At 43.4% G+C, this 20,396-nt stretch overlaps 1 protein-coding gene across 2 annotated transcripts in view; it reads right to left on the bottom strand.

Annotated features, from left to right (window-relative positions):
* Positions 1 to 5,951: 5,951 nt before the first annotated feature.
* Positions 5,952 to 20,396, bottom strand: part of RFTN2 (raftlin family member 2) — a 77,097-nt gene continuing 62,652 nt past the window's right edge. For both annotated transcript variants that reach the window (XM_014525598.2, XM_006035468.3), the window contains exon 10: positions 5,952 to 8,510. In XM_014525598.2, the coding sequence (XP_014381084.1) occupies positions 8,241 to 8,510 (270 nt within the window). In that variant the 3' untranslated portion in view covers positions 5,952 to 8,240. The remainder of the gene's footprint in view (positions 8,511 to 20,396) is intronic.

Here is a 20,396-nt window from a genome sequence, read left to right as displayed (position 1 = left end):
ATATGTAAAACGAAAATGACACCACTAGGGCTCATTTCCCAAACAGTGTTTGGAAAGCAACCAAACTCTAAATCTCATTTGTTCAGAGAGAGATGTTGGTTATCAGGGGTGTGCAAAGCGGGCAGTATTTGATTCTGATTCGGAGGAGTGATTTGATTCACTGATTTGGATCACTGTCCTGATTCGATTCAGCCAAATCTGAATCTGAAGATTCGATTCCGATTCAGAGAATCAGTGATTCAGCCATAGACACAGCTGTGGTTTTTTTCCTACATACCTCAAGGTACCAGGTGCAGTTTGTGAATGCTGAGATGGTAAGGCAGATGGAGCATCCCACGGGAGTGTGGGTGGGCCCCCCCGTGTGCTTGGCGGCAGACCCAGAATTGGGCTGGAAATACTTCTGGTCCATTTCTAGGTCCACTGCCGAGCACATGGGGGAGCCCCTCCTGTATCCTCCCAGGTTGGCAATTGGCTGTGGGGGGACCCTGGGTGCCCCCCCCCAAACCCAGAAGCCACTAGTCACTGAGTGGGAGCGGGGGTCCCCTGCACACTCTGTGGCAGACCCGGAAGTACTTCTGGACCACTTCTGGGTCCACCACCAAGCACGTTGGGGATTCACCCCCCCCGTGCTCCCGTGGGATGCTGCATCTGCCCCATCATCTCGGTGTTCATGAGCCACGCCTGGCACCTTGAAGTATATAGAAAAAAAACATATAAAGCTGTGTGTATGGCCAAATCATTGAATCTTTCCAAATCGAATCTGAGGCTTCCAATTGGATTCAGTTTCAGAATTTGGCCGCTGAATCGGGCTGAATCTCCTCTGAATCGAATTGGTGACCAAAACTTCACACAGCCCTATTGGTTATGGCCTTTAAATACATGGGTTGTATATCTCAATGGTTTATTGAACTGGCCTCTGTTGCTTGCATGGGTATTTTAATTTGCAATCTAGAGTTTAATTCAGAATTAAGAATTTATCATCGTGAAACAGTCATTACATAAAACATTTAAACCTTGGAGCAGGGAATGGAACTCAGGTCTTCCTCCACTGTGTAGCTTTGAGGCTACAAACATTTTCTCCTGCTTATACTGTCTGGTCCAATGAATCTTGAATTCCTTTCTATGCAGCTTAACACTTTCCACAGGGGGTGGGTGGAGACTACCCTCAGACAAAACAATATAAAAGCTGGTGGTTAGGGCACCTGGGAAGTGTCCTGTGCAAAGGGTTTAAAATCTCCTTGTTGGACTTAGGCCTTCCATATCTTGGGTGCTGCTACTGTCTCAACTGAAAGAAAGGAATGACTCCAGCTTACTTTTTGAAAAATGCCAGTTTGCTTTTTCAGAAGGTTCTAGGCTGTGATTCCCAAGCAGAGGGATGCATCTTTCTGCCCCACTTATCACAAGCACAGCTCTACAAAACTATGCCAATTAATCTCTGCCAGTCAGTATAGTTCACACAGTGAAAGCAAGTAACTTCCAAGGGTAGAATTTAGGCTGAACTGATTCATACCTTGACTCTGTTTCCTGCATTACAGAAATCTGAATTGTATTGTACTTGTTTTTCTGGAAGAGCCTGAGATGCAACTGGGCAAAGAAGTCTGTATTAATGAAATCATCTTCCAGTGAATAAATAATGTCATCCTTTAAAAAACTTTAGCTTCTCATGTCATCTCAAGTTTGTGGCTGGAATTCACAGGCTAGAGCAGGGGTGAGCAAAATGCGGCCCGTGGGTCGGATGCAGCCTGCCAGGCCATTCTATCCAGCCCGCGGGGCCCCTAAAAAATTGAGGAAGTTAATATTTATCTGCTCCTTGCTGCCTGTCATGTGGCCCTCCACCTGAAATAATTGCTTGCCCCTGGGCTAGAGGCAAGTCTGTGGCAAGATGAGAAAAAATTAAGAAAGCTTGAATGCTTGCTGACTATGTAGTGAAAGAAATCAGAACTTTTGCATACAGGGTAAATGTTTTAGAAAATCATGTCTCAGTATATGTACTGAACCTCCTACAGAAGTAACAGTAACTTAAATATATCATCTCTATTAGATGAGTGGAATTCAACAGAGCCTTAACAAAGCTATAGAATTATTTTATAGGATATTATATATAGTTTTAATACTTGTAGAATGGATTTATATTATTAGAAAAGGGCTCACAGAAGCAGGCAGACTATTCCACCCTGATTATCATACTTAAGAGATGTAAAGTATAAAGTCTGTAAAGTAAAGCAGGTGGGGTGGTGGAAAAACTTCAACAGTAATAGGGTTTTATTTTTACTGACTAGACCAGACTGATGCGAGTTGGCTTGCATTTGTTTAAAAACAAACTAACCTTTTTGCTAAAAACAGATGTGGTAAAACACTTCTAAATAATCACTGCTTCAACATTCAAGTAGTATGGATCTAGTAAAAGCCTTGTTTAGGAGTGTCAGAAGTGGTTCCTTTTTATGCATCTGGAAGCACTGCTTCTCTGAGATCCCACCAGCTGATCTGCTTGGAAACCATTCTAAATCTGGCTAAGTTATATCATCTTTCACTCTTTTTTCCAGAAGCAATACATTTCATTTAAATTTTATCCAGAAGATTAAGTAAATTGATTAACTTAAAATAAGCAAAGTAAAACTACTGCTACAGACTATACAGTAAAAATAGCTGTTAACTCGTATGACATTTGCCAAAGCTATTTTCCCTTCAATCTTATTTGTAACAATTTAACAGAGGAGTAATTATACTGCATCTTGGTAAATTTTATACATAGGAAAATATAAAGTAGTCTGGTTATGTCAGATATTCTAAAGTTAGGAAACCCTAAGTTTCATTGCTTGTACAACTGTAATTCTGCTGCCATGTACAGATTGAAGCAAGGATTTTGTTGGGGAAAACAAGTTATGTAGTATTGTAATTAAAATCTGTTCCATACTGAATAGGTACCAGCAGTGTGTCCAGATGAGCACGCACATGTGTTTCCCCAGGACAAATAGCAGCGGCACATAGTTGTGCCACTGCTACTTGTCCCCAAGGAATGCTTGTGCACACACACTCTGGCATGTGGCAAGTTGCTCTGGGCGGGGTAGAGGAGGCTGGGGTCAGGACCTGGGCTGGCCCCAGCAGCCTTACTTGGAGTCCTGGAGGCTTCCCAAGGCTCCAGCGATGATGACCTGGCATACATAGCCTGGCCGGCAGCCAGAGTGTAGCTGTGGCTGGCCAGGCTCTAGTTTCAGGCAGAACATGCTGCTGCTATGTGTGCTGCCCCACTTTTTAAAGGCATGGGCTTTTTTGACACTGGGATCTCCCGGTGTCAAAAAAACCTGCATGCTGCTAATTTGCAGCATGGTGAATGCCTTGTGCACTCATCTGGACGCTCCCCAGGGGTTCGAATTAAGGTTGCACAGGCAACCATGGCTAGTGCCTGGTGGACTTTGCAACATGAACCACATTCTTTCAATAAGCATTTTGAAAGGAAATAATAAACATACTTTGATATATAACTACAGTAGCCGTTCCCTTTCCTGTGTTAATGGTTTGAACTCTGATCTGAAGGACCACACAGCAGACTACTATTACTTCAACTACAGGCAAGTCAATACTAGCTGACTACAGAGGAAGGCTATTATCCCAGAAGAGGAATGAGATGCTCCCAAAACAAAGGATGTGATGCTGGGATCCATACTGGGTGTGGGAATCCTGGCCAAAGCTCTCCAACTCTCAATGCAGAATCTCTTCTGAAAGCCCCCACAGCCCTCATTGGTACTAGCTTATGTTGCTGCACCACCTGTCCAGGAATTCTTAAAATGTTCCTGGGTTGTTGGTTGTAGCTGTGTTGGTCTAAGGATACAAGCAGGCAAGGTTCTTTGGGTAGATGTGATATCTTTTATTAGACCAACAAAAATAGGGGTGATGATTGTTGAATTTGTGATGGAAATCAATCAGAGACTCTAGGTTTTCAGTCCAAATGAAGATGTCATCTATATATCTCATGTATAGCATAGGTTTGATGGTGCAGTTCTTGAGGAATTCTTCCAGCTGGGTGGGCCATGTAAAGGTTGACATACTGTTGGGCCATTTTGGTGCCCATATGCTATACCTGATGTATATAGATGACAACATCAATTGGGCTGAAAACCTGTAGGCTGATTGATTTCCATCACACATTCAGCAATCATCACCCCTCCATCAGACTCTTTCTTGAATACTCCACCAACATTTCCTTTTTAGACACCATGATCTATATCCAAAGGGGTAAGATACAAACCACCATATACAAGAAACCCACGGACCAACATACATACATATACACAGAACCACATTTACAGCCAAGTTCTTCGATACCACTGAATTTGCACTGAGGAGCATACATGCACTTGTCACCTCACAGATCTCAAAAGGACTTCCACCCAACAAGGATGCTCCTCCAGAGAGAGAGATTGCACTTTTGAAAGAGTCACCTGGATACCACGTGAAGAACTGCTGCAGCACAAAAAGAAAATCCCCGCAAATCGCACACAATTAAGTTATGATATACCACCCTTCAGAACCTATACAGAAAATCCTTAAAAAACTGCAACCCATACTAGAAGATGACCCAATTTTTAAAGAGATCTTTCCACTCTCATCACTAGAAACAAACCTATGACCCAAACCATACCAAATGAATCCAGACCACAGTTTTTGGCAATTTAAATGAGTTGCATCATCATAAACTAAACCCCATCCCAATGTAGTTTAGTTTGTGACCATGCAGCTTGGAACAGTGCAGCCATTAATCTGTCACTTTACAAGGTAATTTACTGAATGACATGTCCAGAGAGGTGATACTCCCCGTCTATGCGACACCGGTCAGGACATAGTTGGAGTAGTGCATCCAGTACTGGGCACCGCACTTCAAAAGGGATGCGGCCAGCCTGGAGAGGGTTCAGAGGAGGGCCACCTGCTTGGTGAGAGAGCAGCAGGACAGGCCCTACAAGGAGAGACTGAAGGACCTGAACCTGTTCAGCCTCAGCAAGAGGAGGCTGAGGGGGGACCTGGTGGCTGCCTACAAGCTCATCAGGGGGGATCAATAGCAAATAGGCAGAGCTCTTTTCTCCTCAGCACCACCTGGGGTGATGAGGAACAATGGTCCTGATGGAGAATAGGTTTAGGTTGGAGATCAGAAGGCAATATTTTATAGTTAGGGTGGCCAAAATCTGGAACCAACTTCCTAGGGAGGTGGTCCTTGCCCCTACCTTGGGCAAATTCAAGAGGAGGTTGGACGATCACCTGTCTGGGGTCTTGTGAACCCAGCATTCATTCCTGCCTGTGGCAGGGGGTCAGGCTAGATGATCTGGTCAGGTCCCTCCTGACTCTAGCTACTATGAAACTATCTCCACCAGTCCCACAATAACTACACCTCAAAAACAGAACCAACCTCATTCTTGGATCTTACACCTGCATCTCCAGAAATGTTATATTTCTCATGCAGTGCACCAAATGCCCTGATGGAAAATACGTAGGAGAACCCAAACAATGACTGCAGTACCAGAATGAATGCACACTGAAAGTCCATTGAAGATAAAAATGGCGGGTGCCCACTGCTCACAAGACAATCGCTCCCTCTCCAATCTCTTGGTTCTAATCCTCAAAGGGAACTTACAAAATACCTTTTGTAGACGAGCCTATGAACGTCACTTCATAAATCTACTGGATACAAAAAAATCATAGAATTAATATAGACATTGGATTTATGACATTATAACCTGCCTGACATCTAATTCACCAGGTAACCTGCCTGAAGCTGACTCCTTACATTCCTTCACACATTTCTCTCCCTTCTCTCCCTCTCCTCTTATCTCTACCCATTGTCTTCCAAACTTCTACTCATTTACATTTTCACAGACTTCTAGTTACACTTTAGCTTCTTTTCTATCTTGGAGAACTCATAACAGCTGCAGTCTCCCTATGCCTGATGAAGGGTGTTTGTGCCCAAAAACTTGCAAAGAACTTTTTTCCAACTATTTTAGTTAGTCTAATAAAAGATATCACATCTACCCACAGAACCTTGCCTGCCTAAAATGTCCCTGCTCAGTTATTATTTCTGTTGGACGCCAACATTCTCCTGAAGAACAATTTTAACAGTTTCCAAGTCAGCTAAAACTGAATGAATTTCATGGGACAAGTTGAAGGCATGTCCCTGCCAAACTTTGAAAGCCTGCTGTGAGAATTTTTACAAGGGAAAGTAGTAAGCAGCTCAGATGCGGGCCCTGTCACTCTGAAGTGACTTATTCCTTGGTTTTACTCTACAAACAGAATTGAAAAAACTAAAATTGCATTAAGACTTTGTTTTTTTCAGTGTGGCTTATTACACAGTAACAAACTGTCTTAAGTGTCTTTCTTACCCTTTCCTCTGTTCCTCCAAGCTTTGAAATCACACTTGAAACTGCACTCTACTGCTAATCCCGGACAGGTATTCCTTTGGAGTCCATTAATGCTGTTCCTTTTATTGCTGGACATACCGTGTTATGTTGCAACAGAACACGGTGACTGCCTTTGTTTTGTCAGAATACAGGTACTCTAAAAGGCATGGGGCAACACTGAAATGGGAGTTTTTTCTAATGAATCATGAATTAACAGTGGTTAAAATAGCAGAAGGGTTACAGTTGAGGGAGGCACTCCTTCCATTAAATTGTAGTTAGCTAACATTCTGTAAATTTACTTCTGCTTAGCACTGTGGTTTTCTTATTTTGACCCATCCACTCCCATCAGCTTCACTGAAACTGGCACCTGATTAACAAGATCAGCTGCTTACAAAAGAGCACATCATAACTTATGCTTATAGTGTCATTTCACTTTGAATAACGTAATCACAGCTATCAACTTAGCACATTTTCCTTTTGCTTCCCTCCCTCCCTTCATCAGCTTCCCTTAATTTTTGTTGTATTCCTTATATAAATAGTAACTTTCTGTAGCTGTTGACTGACTGACAGTACCCATCTGAAGAGCCTAACACTGATCAGAATAAAAAACACATTTTATTTAGCTATTTTATACACATGACTTTGTTCCAGAGGCCTTAATCACGCTAAATGAAAGACAGCATCTGAATCAAGCAATACTTCAATACAGCTGCTTAAAAACATTCTTATTATCACTACTTTCAGAAGAGCTACATCAGCGTTAGGCTTTTTTGACCCTGAAGCCACCAACTGCAATCCCCTGTTGATATCTCTGACTCAAAATTTTCATAATTACCTCTATACTCAAGTATGCTTGGGAACTCCATGATGAACATACAAATACATTTTATACAGTATATGTGTTCGGCTGAAAGAGAACCTGAGTGCCTTTGTATGCAGCCCCATTTCAAATGTTGTCTCCCCATGTGAGTGCTTCTTCACATATAAGCAGTATTATGGTGCACCCATAATCTTAGCGGCGATATTCTTTATTCAATATGCAGGATCTCTTCTTGAGGTGCAAATAATTGCTTGGGAGCGAGAGATTGTTTCTATTTTTGCGTAAAGTATCATTGCACTTGGATACTCTTTGGCTTGGTTGTAGATTGCCTTTCCTTGCTCCCCCATTTTGAATTTGGACAAAAACAGAATATGCTCCCACTTCCCAGGCTTTTTCTTGTAAGAACATTACAAACCAGAACATAACCTTCTTTATCAGGTACCAGTATTTCATGCTGTTCCTCATTAAGGTTGAAAGTCCCACATTTGACATTTCTGTTTTACAGGCTTTTGAATTTACAACAGGCAAACAAAGTGACTATTTCTATTAAAACAAAAAAGGAGTAAAGTACTTCTTAATTTTAACTTTTTTTTTTTTTTTTACTTTTCAATGTTGTTAGACCCCCTTAGAAAAATACGATTTTCCCCACATTTGTGGAAAATATTAAGATTTCCTATTGACACTGGCTTTTACTCAGCAAAAAGCACGGCTGATCTATATTATATTTTCTTGCCTGTTATCAAAAGCATTATTGAAAATATCATTAATGAAGTTAGCAAAACACCAAGTAATAGAGCATCTCATTAAAGCAGACATAAAACCAAAGTATTGGTTTTATAGTAGTATACTCCCAGTAGTATTCTTACTACAAATAAGGTTTTGTTATGGGTGTAACTGGGCAGAAGCAAAAATGTATAAGATATGAGCATGGGGGAAACCAGAGGATTATACAAATGCATATAAAGTAGTGTAGTAATCTCAGTTCTTACATTTGTGTTCATTATTTACAGGTATCTCCACAGCAGTTACTTACTTGGTCACATACAAGTGACCTGAGTTACTCCATCTTCCTGCTCAAATTGTCCATCATCCAGTTCCTTTAGCACACCATCACTGCTGCGGAACCCTGAGAAGCTTCCATACTGGGCAGATTCCTCCTTGATCCAGCATGATTTAGAAGGAGATAGATGAAACTCAACTGATGCATGTCCACTTTCTGCAGGGTGAGAAGTAGCTGTGTCTAATCCAATATTTCTGCTACAGACTTTGCTTTTCTCTTCACTTCTGCTCTGCCTTGTAGATTTCTTCTGAAGTACAAGAGATGTTTAATATTGTGTTAAAAGGAGAACAGGCCAAAAACTAAGAAAGACAGTTGAAAATGAGTTACTGATAACCATTCCCTGAGACTGATTTTTCAGCTGGGTGTGTATTCACATATAGATATTTCTTTAGCTTGCTCATGAAAATGTCACGAAGGACAGTGTCAGAAACCTTACTAACATTAACATTTATAATATCTACCCCTCTTCTCATGCAGCAGGCCAGTTACTCTGTCAAAAAAGAAAATAGTTTGCTTTGACAGTCTGTTTTTGAGAAACCCATATTGGCTGCTTTTATTACTTTTCTGCTTTCTAGATAACTGTAAAGTGATTATTTAATAATTTGTTCTAATACCTTGCTAGGGATAAAGTTAAGTCTATGGCCGTGTATAGACGAAAAAAAGAGGCATGTGTGCATGACACTTTAAAATGAGCTAAATGCCCTTGCACTGCTTTAATGGTGTCAGTGTTTGCACGGGTTGGTGGTGTATTGCACATCCATCCCAGCTGCTGTAGGAAATTCGGTGGAGTTTTAGTTTGCTGCCCCTACAGCCATGGAGTGAAGCACCGGGCTCTGTGCAGCTCCACGGCTCTGCAGGAAGCCCTGCAGGCAGCTTGGCAGCAGCCCGGGAAAGCAGGCTCCACCCAAGAAAAGTGGCGAGCCTGATCTTTCTCCCCAACCCCGGAGCCTGCTTGCCTGCCTGAGCTGCGTGGGGGCCCAGTGCTTCCCTCAATGGCTGAAGTGCCTCCCAGGACCGCCTGAGCCAGGTGCCCGTGGGCGGGTGCCACCTGGGGGGGGGGGGCATCGCTGCTAGGGGGGAGCCCCACCGCTGCTAGAGGGAAGCACCAGCCCCTCCCACAGCCCAGGGACTACTCTGCCTGCTGGCAGCTCACCCTCCTCTCCCCTCCAGAGAGGCAGGTAAGGTGTGTGCATGACACAGGGATTTAACCAGTTCTAAACTGAAGTGGTGGTTTTTAAAACCCACTGCTTCAATTTAGGGCCACCCTTTCATCTACACACACCCTATGATTCCCTGGATCTTCCCTTTTCCTGGTTTTCAAAGATAGAGGATGTGGGACTGAAGAACCTATGAGTACTCACAAATAATCACAAAGAGTTTACAAATTTCTTCAGCTACTTCAGTAAGCTCTTAAGAATAAATTTCATTGCACCCTGCTGACTAGAAAGCATTTATTTTCTTTCAGTATTCTTTAACCTGTTCTAGCCATACCTAGAGCATGACCTCTTGTCTCCCTCCCTGTTAGAAGTAATTTTAAATAACTGGTCATAACCTTTTTGATGAAGACAAGCAAAGAACATGCTGAATACTGCAGCTTTCTCTCTCCCATTTGTTATATGCTTTCTTTTCCCATTTCATAATATACCGATATTTCCATTTTATCTTCCTCTTAATATACAGAATGAAATAGAAATAGAACCTTTCTTGTTGCCTTTTATGGCCCTGCCAACTGAACCTCATTTTGCACTTTAGTCTTTTTGATTTTATCCCTACGTGCTTGTGTTTCTGTTCACTCACAGGTACGTGTTCTTGGTTCTGATTTTTATAGGATTCCTTTTCAATTTTCTGGCCATCGAAGATTTCCTACTGTAGTCATAATGGTCTCGTACACTGCTTTCTGTCTTTCATTTGCTGGGGATGTTCCTCTATTGGGTATTTAATGTAGTACCTTTCAGAAAGTGCCAGCCCTCCTGCATTTTTTTTACCCTTCAGATTATTTTCCCCAGAAACCCTACATATCTGTCCTCCAAGTCTGTTGAAATTGGTTTCTCTGGAGTCCATTTTCATTAGGCTTCTGTGCCCATATTTATTCTCTCTCAGAACAGGGGTTTTCACCCTTTTTAAATAAGTGCACCCCTGTGGGGGGGTGGCAAGTGGCCAGATGCTGAGCGGGGGTGTGACGAGCGGTGGCAGCGCAGCATCTGTGCAGCCCTGCTCCTGTGAGGCAGTGGCATGGGCTGGTGGTGCTCTGTCCCTGCTCACCTCTGTGTACCCCCTGGGATCTTTCAAAGTACCCCCAGGGGTATGCGTACCCCTGGTTGACAATACCTGTCTTAGAAAAATAAATGCTCTCATTTCATAGAATCATAGACAAGCCCAGTGGTGGCAGTGGCTTCCATTTTTGAGCCCCTTACAAAAATGCCCCACTCACCCATCCTTACTTATACTACTGGGTTGTCACAGAAGTCACTTGGAAATATGATTGAGGGGAGGTAGTGGACCCTGGAGAAAAAGAGAATCGATTTTGCCTGCGTTCTACAGTGAAGGGATGGGAATCCTGCAGGAAGGAAAGAAAGGAAAAAATCCTTTCCTTTCTTCCCTTCCTGCAGGATTTTCCATCCCCTCACTGTGATCCCTTCCCCTCCTCCCCCCAAAATGGTGTATAGTTCAATGTCAGAACTTTATCAGAGAGAGGTAGTTGGTCATGTTAGTCTGAAGTCAGGCAGAAGGCAGGGTAGATGTGCACCTTACAGACTAACTAAATCAAAGATCAGAGCATAAGCTTTTGTGAGCATGAACTCACTTCAACATATACTGCGAAAGGACATGCACAGAGCTTGTGCATGAACTGCCTGTGCATTTCCTTTCCTAACATCTTGTGAAGTCAGCGTGGGCTCATGAAAGCTTATGCTATATATCTCTGATTTAGTTAGAACTTTATCAGTCAGGCTTGTTTTTCTGAGTTATTCCAGTCTCCTTCTGAACCATTTGCTTAGAACAACATATGTTACAGCTATTATATGGAGAAAAACCTTAAGACAATATGACCCTGTAAATCAAGATGCCTTTGAAATATTACACCTTTTGAAGCAAAGAAAACATGGTCTATGATTTCTTGCAATACTTTACCTTCCCATCACAAAGCCTGAGAAAAGGGAGAGAGAGAAGAATCTAGCTTCCGGGGGGGGCCGCGCAGTATACGTCTGTGTGTGTAGCATTTATGGAGCTGCAGCACATATCTCCTAACTTTTCCCCTAAGTGGAAGTACTAACTCAGCTTAAGAACTGTGCCCTGTGTTGCTAGCTTCTCAGATGAGCAGGCTATATAAACCACTTGTGCTCTCTGGCCTTATGATCTCCCAGCATCAAGTCAAAGAGTCCTAGCTAAGTGGAACTGCCTCTTGGTAGGGCTTCTACATCCTTCATAACTGAAATTAACAAAAAACTTTTCCTATGTTACCAGTCATACCTTAGAATACTAAATCTGAGAGAATTAAAAACCTTATTTCTAGTATTAATGTCAGTGGAGCCCACTCTCATGATTTTATTCCAAGTGCTATGCTTCTGTAATTACATTATTACTCAAAAACATCCCCTTTGTAAAATAAAACAAAAAGTGCATTGCTAGCTCCTTTGGAGCCATACCTAGAGCATGACCTCTTGTCTCCCTCCCTGTTAGAAGTAATTTTAAATAACTGGTCATAACCTTTTTGATGAAGACAAGCAAAGAACATGCTGAATACTGCAGCTTTCTCTCTCCCATTTGTTATATGCTTTCTTTTCCCATTTCATAATATACCGATATTTCCATTTTATCTTCCTCTTAATATACAGAATGAAATAGAAATAGAACCTTTCTTGTTGCCTTTTATGGCCCTGCCAACTGAACCTCATTTTGCACTTTAGTCTTTTTGATTTTATCCCTACGTGCTTGTGTTTCTGTTCACTCACAGGTACGTGTTCTTGGTTCTGATTTTTATAGGATTCCTTTTCAATTTTCTGGCCATCGAAGATTTCCTACTGTAGTCATAATGGTCTCGTACACTGCTTTCTGTCTTTCATTTGCTGGGGATGTTCCTCTATTGGGTATTTAATGTAGTACCTTTCAGAAAGTGCCAGCCCTCCTGCATTTTTTTTACCCTTCAGATTATTTTCCCCAGAAACCCTACATATCTGTCCTCCAAGTCTGTTGAAATTGGTTTCTCTGGAGTCCATTTTCATTAGGCTTCTGTGCCCATATTTATTCTCTCTCAGAACAGGGGTTTTCACCCTTTTTAAATAAGTGCACCCCTGTGGGGGGGTGGCAAGTGGCCAGATGCTGAGCGGGGGTGTGACGAGCGGTGGCAGCGCAGCATCTGTGCAGCCCTGCTCCTGTGAGGCAGTGGCATGGGCTGGTGGTGCTCTGTCCCTGCTCACCTCTGTGTACCCCCTGGGATCTTTCAAAGTACCCCCAGGGGTATGCGTACCCCTGGTTGACAATACCTGTCTTAGAAAAATAAATGCTCTCATTTCATAGAATCATAGACAAGCCCAGTGGTGGCAGTGGCTTCCATTTTTGAGCCCCTTACAAAAATGCCCCACTCACCCATCCTTACTTATACTACTGGGTTGTCACAGAAGTCACTTGGAAATATGATTGAGGGGAGGTAGTGGACCCTGGAGAAAAAGAGAATCGATTTTGCCTGCGTTCTACAGTGAAGGGATGGGAATCCTGCAGGAAGGAAAGAAAGGAAAAAATCCTTTCCTTTCTTCCCTTCCTGCAGGATTTTCCATCCCCTCACTGTGATCCCTTCCCCTCCTCCCCCCAAAATGGTGTATAGTTCAATGTCAGAACTTTATCAGAGAGAGGTAGTTGGTCATGTTAGTCTGAAGTCAGGCAGAAGGCAGGGTAGATGTGCACCTTACAGACTAACTAAATCAAAGATCAGAGCATAAGCTTTTGTGAGCATGAACTCACTTCAACATATACTGCGAAAGGACATGCACAGAGCTTGTGCATGAACTGCCTGTGCATTTCCTTTCCTAACATCTTGTGAAGTCAGCGTGGGCTCATGAAAGCTTATGCTATATATCTCTGATTTAGTTAGAACTTTATCAGTCAGGCTTGTTTTTCTGAGTTATTCCAGTCTCCTTCTGAACCATTTGCTTAGAACAACATATGTTACAGCTATTATATGGAGAAAAACCTTAAGACAATATGACCCTGTAAATCAAGATGCCTTTGAAATATTACACCTTTTGAAGCAAAGAAAACATGGTCTATGATTTCTTGCAATACTTTACCTTCCCATCACAAAGCCTGAGAAAAGGGAGAGAGAGAAGAATCTAGCTTCCGGGGGGGGCCGCGCAGTATACGTCTGTGTGTGTAGCATTTATGGAGCTGCAGCACATATCTCCTAACTTTTCCCCTAAGTGGAAGTACTAACTCACCTTAAGAACTGTGCCCTGTGTTGCTAGCTTCTCAGATGAGCAGGCTATATAAACCACTTGTGCTCTCTGGCCTTATGATCTCCCAGCATCAAGTCAAAGAGTCCTAGCTAAGTGGAACTGCCTCTTGGTAGGGCTTCTACATCCTTCATAACTGAAATTAACAAAAAACTTTTCCTATGTTACCAGTCATACCTTAGAATACTAAATCTGAGAGAATTAAAAACCTTATTTCTAGTATTAATGTCAGTGGAGCCCACTCTCATGATTTTATTCCAAGTGCTATGCTTCTGTAATTACATTATTACTCAAAAACATCCCCTTTGTAAAATAAAACAAAAAGTGCATTGCTAGCTCCTTTGGTGGCAGAATTTTATTTGAAAAAGTTACTGCAGAAGGCACCAACACCATAAATTAAATAAAAAAGAACCAATATTTATTATTTTTAAGCCAGTCTCAGAATTTGGGGACTTGACTCATGATATTTAAATATTTTGGATTGATAGTACTGATGTCATTTATTTTCAAGCCAGACTGGACAATGAAACAAACTGGTCATTTTTCGTTTCTGGCACACATACAGTAATACTGTTACTGAGGTGTTTGAACTGCTGACGCTTCAGCAAAATGTTTGGGCATTTTTACACCCAGCGCTGTGTTGCTTGCAGTCATGTAAGTCGCAAAATGTGTCAGTACTGAAAAAACGGTGGTGGCGCGCTTTTGAACTAAAACACATGGAAGGTGTGCACGCATTTTGTCACTTATACAACTGCACATGGCGTAGCGCAGTTCACATAAGCTCACGTGCAGAGCAGACTCGATTAATCAAGTCTGCTCCAAAGCAGCAGATCTCTAATGTGTCATGGGAAAAAAGGTATGTATATAAATGCCCAAACAAAAGTTTCTATTAGATGTTTCTAAATTACAGTAATACTTAAAATACTATTTTTAAACACAAATGTTGAGCCTAAAGAGTACTTGAATAGCTATAGCTGCAATGTAATACACACTTCAGACATGCTAGCAGAAGAGAGACACAATAAGGAATAAAATAAAAATCAGCATCATGTTCAAACTGATGGGGGACTCCTACATTGAATACGTAGGGTCTTCTAAGAAAATAAAGGAGTATTTTTTTTTGCCAGTGTTTAATACCTCATGTATATCAGATTATAACTAGCTCTTGAGGGGACCATTTTAATGAAAAAGTACCTGTTAATGACTTCTAGGGCAGAGGTTAAAAATGGAGAACATTTGAGATTCCAGTATTTGACTTTACATCTGAAGTATATCTACAAAGTACACCGTAAGTGAGACACTACATTTGATAAGCAGAATTAATATTCATACAGATTTCATACCTTAAATGAGGCATGGGCAAAATACGGCCCGCAGGCCAGATCTGGTCCTCTAGGCACTTTCATCCAGCCCACAGGCACCCACCAATGAAATGTACCCTGCCCAGCCCTTCCTCCCAGGTATACACCCCCCCAACATACCATACTGTGCTTTGCTCCTACACTTGTAGGAGGAAGGGCCTGGCCTAGCCAGCAGGAGCAGCCACCCCTGAGGGACCTGCTTGGCTTCCCTGGAATCCCACTTGTTCCAGGCAGCAGATAGGAAAGTGGCAGGGGTGGGAGGAGCTGCAGCTGGGTGGGGGCAGAATGGGGTTGGGGCTGGTGGCAGTGTGGAGCCCAAGCCTGAGGTGGGGTAGCAGAAGCGTCAAGCTCAGCTGGGCAGGGTGTGGGTGTGAGGGAGGGTGGAGGAGGGTGTGGGGAACCCCCACACCCTCCCCCACATGGCATGCAGTCCCTGCTGCGAGGAGCAGCAGGTGGGGGCACTCATGCCCCGTGTAGGCACTGCTGCCCAGCTGTGCAGTTCCAGCCAGCACTGTGTATAGGGGCTAGGAGCACAGCCTGCTCAGCCCTCCTCTATCCAGCCCTGCGCTGGAGCCAGTTGCTTTCCCTGCCCCCTACTGCACAGGTCCTGGGATTCTGCTGGAAGTGGAGGGATGCCCCAGCCCCTGCTTCCCCATGGAATCCTGGAACCTGTGTGGCTGGGGGTGGGGAAAGCAGTCAGCTCCAGCACAGGGCTTCCCCTAGTGCTGCTCGAGTGCAGGACCTCCAGGCACACAGCAGACAGCCTCTGCGATAAAAGAGGGTCGGGCAGGCTGCAGTCCTTGCTCCCATGCTCAGCGCTGGCCAGAGCTGTGCACCACTGGGCACCAGCACCTGCACAGGGGCAGCACGCCATGAGGAAGAGTGTGTGTGGGGTCCCCACAGCCCCCCACCCTCCCTCACACCCCACAAATGTCACACATCCTGCCCCCACAACCCTCCCACAAGTACACCCCTCAACATACTATATGCCCCCCCCACACACAGCCACATCCCCTCACAAACTCATCATATACACCCCCCCACACACCGCCCCCTCATATACACACACACCCACCCACCTCCAACCACACCCTCCTACACACAATATACAAGAGTAAGGCTTTATTTTTTAGTTATTATGCAATCAAACCCCTCTATATACACTATGCAAACACAAATCATGACAATTTTTTTTTGTAATAAAATTAAAATGTTATAGTAAGTGTCTGACTTTTAGTGTTTGAGTTGTTTTTTTCTGGTTCCAAGAAAACAACCCTTCCCTGCCAAAAAGAGTATTTCCAGGGGGTAAGGGGAGGAGCTTCTGGTGGCAAAGGTCAGGGCTACGGGGTGGGACTTCCAGTCCCAATGTGGCAACCATGGGCAGGGCAACTGTCAAGGGGCGGGGCTACCCATGCGCCCCTCGACAACTCGCCAAAACTCATTAGGCGGCCCTGCAGCCAAAATAATTGCCCACCCCTGCCTTAAATGGATGGAGACAGTATTAAGAACTGTTTTGTTACTAATCCAGAAGGTTCAGTTAGATAACTTATAGTTTATGACTTTTGCATTTTTAGTCAAGTGTAAGATTTAGGGGAAAAGTCATATTGGGCACCTGTACATGTGCTCCAACAGATTCTGATTAGAATGCATCAGAGCAGACTTGATTAATCTTGGGTACCACTCTGAAACACTTGCAGTGACTCATGTATTCAGCATCCTGCGTTTCAAAATGGTGGAGGGGGTGCTTTAACTAAAGCTTGTTCGATGAGAGAGCTGCTCTAATTAAAATGCCCCCCCTTCTGGGGCATGTGTAAAAATGCCCTTTGTTTTTGAGAATAAGGGTAAAATACAATTCTGCTAAACACTCCAGCTTTACTAACCACCTACTTATCCCACATAGAAATTACCTCAATGCACTGAGATTTCCTGTTAGAGAAATAAAACATTAATCAGTGCTAGATGAGTAATATTTATTTAGATATTGAATTCTTTTAGGTCTTAAATATAATGATCCCATATGCAAGTAAGTAGATACAAATCAGCTATTCTTTATTTATAGAATTCTGGTATTTTAATACTTAAGACAATGGTTTCAGATTACGATGAAATAAAAGAATGGCTAAAAAACATCCTAGCCTCATGTCTCTGTAACTCAAAGGATGCAAACTTCACCCAATTTATGACCACTACAAGATTCAGGCATTCAAAAAGCCTGAGGCAGAATCGATCTAAGTCAGTGGTTCTCAACCTTTTTCCTACTGGGACATTTCCAAAGGTTCACGGCATGTCCTGACTGACACTCCGCTGGCCCTGCTGGTGCATGACTCGAAGTCCCTGCCCTTCCCCCCATGCTGATGTCCCTCACTCCCCCTGGGGCTGCCGTGCCATGCCAGGCAGCCTGATCACAGCCCATTCTGCCTCTTGAGCAGTGCCTCCTGGCTGCCCTGCCCCCGTGAGCATCCATCCTGGCCTTGCAGCTCTCCCCCACCCCCTTTCACCTGCCACTCTGCCCTGCCACAGTCTCCGTGCTTTCCCAGGATTAGCGTTTCTCTGCCCGCAGTTCACAACCCTCTGAAATCTTCTTGCGAACCACTTTTGGGTTGTGACCCACAGGTTGAGAAATGATGATCTAAGTTACATGGTTTTCTGTAAGCAGCATCGTTTAGAGCAGAAGCAAACTGAACACACATTCTACCTCTGGTGTGGGGGACAAATCTTAGACTGGGTTCTGCCATTTTTAAACCAGTCTGTGTACTGAACTTCTGTTCAAGTTATGGGTATAGACCAGTTTTGTGTGCTGAACTTCTGTTCTATTACAGGCATAGACTGGTTTCCAATTGCTTACACTATAAGTGTAATGTCTGTACCTGGCTTAAGTGATAGAATTTAAACAAGCTGGGCACAAATATTTCCTCCTTTCAACTTTAAAGCAAGTTAAAAGATTTCTCAGTCCCATAGGCTGATTATTTTTACAGAACCATAGTTTGATTGTAAATCTCTTGCTAAGGATCCTGATTTAAGTTCCTCTGTAAAGTGCCATATGTGAACGATTGATTTACAATAATGATTCAACAACAAATAATTAGTAGTGGTGTGGCTAGCATTTTATAAATATGCAGAAAAGACAAGGTCCATGCAAGAGGAGTTTCCAAACCAAATGAGATACAATACAAAAAAAGTGGGGAGGAGAGGGAGTGTGTGAAAAGCAAGCATCAGAACTCACACGGTTAGGGTTGTTAACTGTTGGTCCTGACATCTTGTTAGTTCCAAACCCATATTTCAAAAATTGTAATATAAGATAAAACTTGAAGATTATGAAGTCAGGCATGAACATACAGTAAACACAGGATTTGAAGGATAACTAAAGATGCTTAGTGCATTGGGGGAAGGAAACTATTCCAGGTGCAGAGACAAAGTAAAAGAAGTTGCAAAGCTACAAACAAAAAGAGGTGCAAGGCTTGTGACGTAGGCAAAGGATATTGTTGTACAGAGTCCTGAAGGAAAAGACAAAGATTTCTAACTTAATAAGTAAAGAGTGCAGACATATGGATGAGGAGAATATGATATGGTTAGAGACGTGAAAAATAAATAACATTTTACTTGTGCATGCTTAATACATCAGAAAGAAGAGGGATAAGCAGTAAAAGGTATGAGAAGAAACTATGCTAATTTAGGCAAGAACTAAGCAGGGAATAACCCAGGAAGGAACTGGGAACATTAGATTTCAGGAATTTTGTGAAGAAAGATGTATAAGATGTGCTAATATCTTGGGTGTGAGGAGAGAAAGTTATAGAATGATCAAATATGATATCAAATTGTGATCTTGAATGACTGGGTGGCTGGAACCATCAACCAGAAGAGAATCACAAAATATTGTTTTGAAAGTATTATCTATGAAGTTGCTAAATTGGGGCCAGATACAGATGAAATATCTGCAAGTATGCAAGGCTATGAACAGGAGATCAGTTGAAGAAACAAAGCTAGATAGAGAAAAGTCTGACTGGCTATTGAAGGCTAGACAAAAAAAACCAAAAGGGAAAATTCATGCTGGGAAATGTGTTAAGCTGTTCAGCAAAGGAGATTTCATCAATTAACTTTGACCCAACTGGCCCACTATACAGATGGCAGAGTTTAATGTAGCACATAAAAAACAAATGTTTAGGTGACTGTGTATCTGGACAAAGTGTGGTGACCACCAGCTGTTTCATATTCAATCTGCCATTACACAGCTATTCCTAAAGGGGAATTACCCAAATGGAACAAGGAGCAGCTGAGGTCCAACAGCTGCTGAAGCTATTTTGGGCAAATTTTTGTTTGTGGTAACAGATAGTATTTTCTCAAACAGCTAACCCACAGAGTATGCTATCACTTGCACAAATTCAGAGACTATTATCCTCAATGGATGAAAAGCAACTCTTCTGGAGGTCAGAATTGTAATTTCTCACATGGAACCTCCAAAGAATGTATATGTGTGCACTACATTATAAGCCTTGATTAATTCTGGAAACAATGTTTTCAGTCTAAATAAGTGGTCTGGGGTAGGGATGCACTGATAGAGATTTTTGGGGCCAATACCAATAGCCAATATTTAAGGAGGCATATCGGCTGATGCCAATCTGATTTCTGATACAGCCGCGTGAAGCTGGTTAGTCCAGTGTGATGGAAGGGAAGCGGGGAGGGAAAGGGCGTGGGCGGGGCAGATCAACACCCCCCACAGTGAGGGAGGGGGCAGGCACTGCCCAGGTGGGGCGGTGGGGGCTGGAGCCACGGCTCATAAGGGGGAGGCAGTTCCTGCCGCTGCTTGCATCCCAAGAGGGCATGGGGGGGGTGTCCCCCGGATGTGTGCAGGGCAGGGCGGGCTGCAGCTGGGGCTGCGCGGGGCTCTTCTTGGTGGGGGCTGGGCTCGGAATGGGCATCGGCAGTGCTGGGAGGATGCTGCATCCACCCCAAATTTTGCCACAGCTCCACTCCCAGTGCTGCTGCCATCAGCCACCTGGCACAGCCCTGGCTCTTCCAGGTGCATGGATGGAGACAGGGTATTGAGCCAGGGCTGCACCGGGTGGCTGGCAGTGGTGGCAGCACTGGGAGCAGTGGTGAAATTCGGGGTGGATGCACCATCCTCTCAGTGCCGCTGGCGCCCACTCTGAGCCCAACCCCTGCTGAGAAGAGCCCCATGCAGCCCTGGCTGCAGCCCGCCCTGGCCTGTGCAGATCTGTGCAGAAGGGAACACAGTTCCCTTCCTGCCCTATTCATAGATTCATAGATGTTAGGGTCAGAAGGGACCTCAATAGATCATCGAGTCCGACCCCCTGCATAGGCAGGAAAGAG

Source organism: Alligator sinensis, unplaced genomic scaffold, assembly GCF_000455745.1.
Source record: "Alligator sinensis unplaced genomic scaffold, ASM45574v1 scaffold1229_1, whole genome shotgun sequence".
Lineage (NCBI taxonomy): Eukaryota > Metazoa > Chordata > Crocodylia > Alligatoridae > Alligator > Alligator sinensis.
Note: the sequence above shows the minus strand (reverse complement) of the source record. Positions and strands in the feature narration are given on the sequence as shown.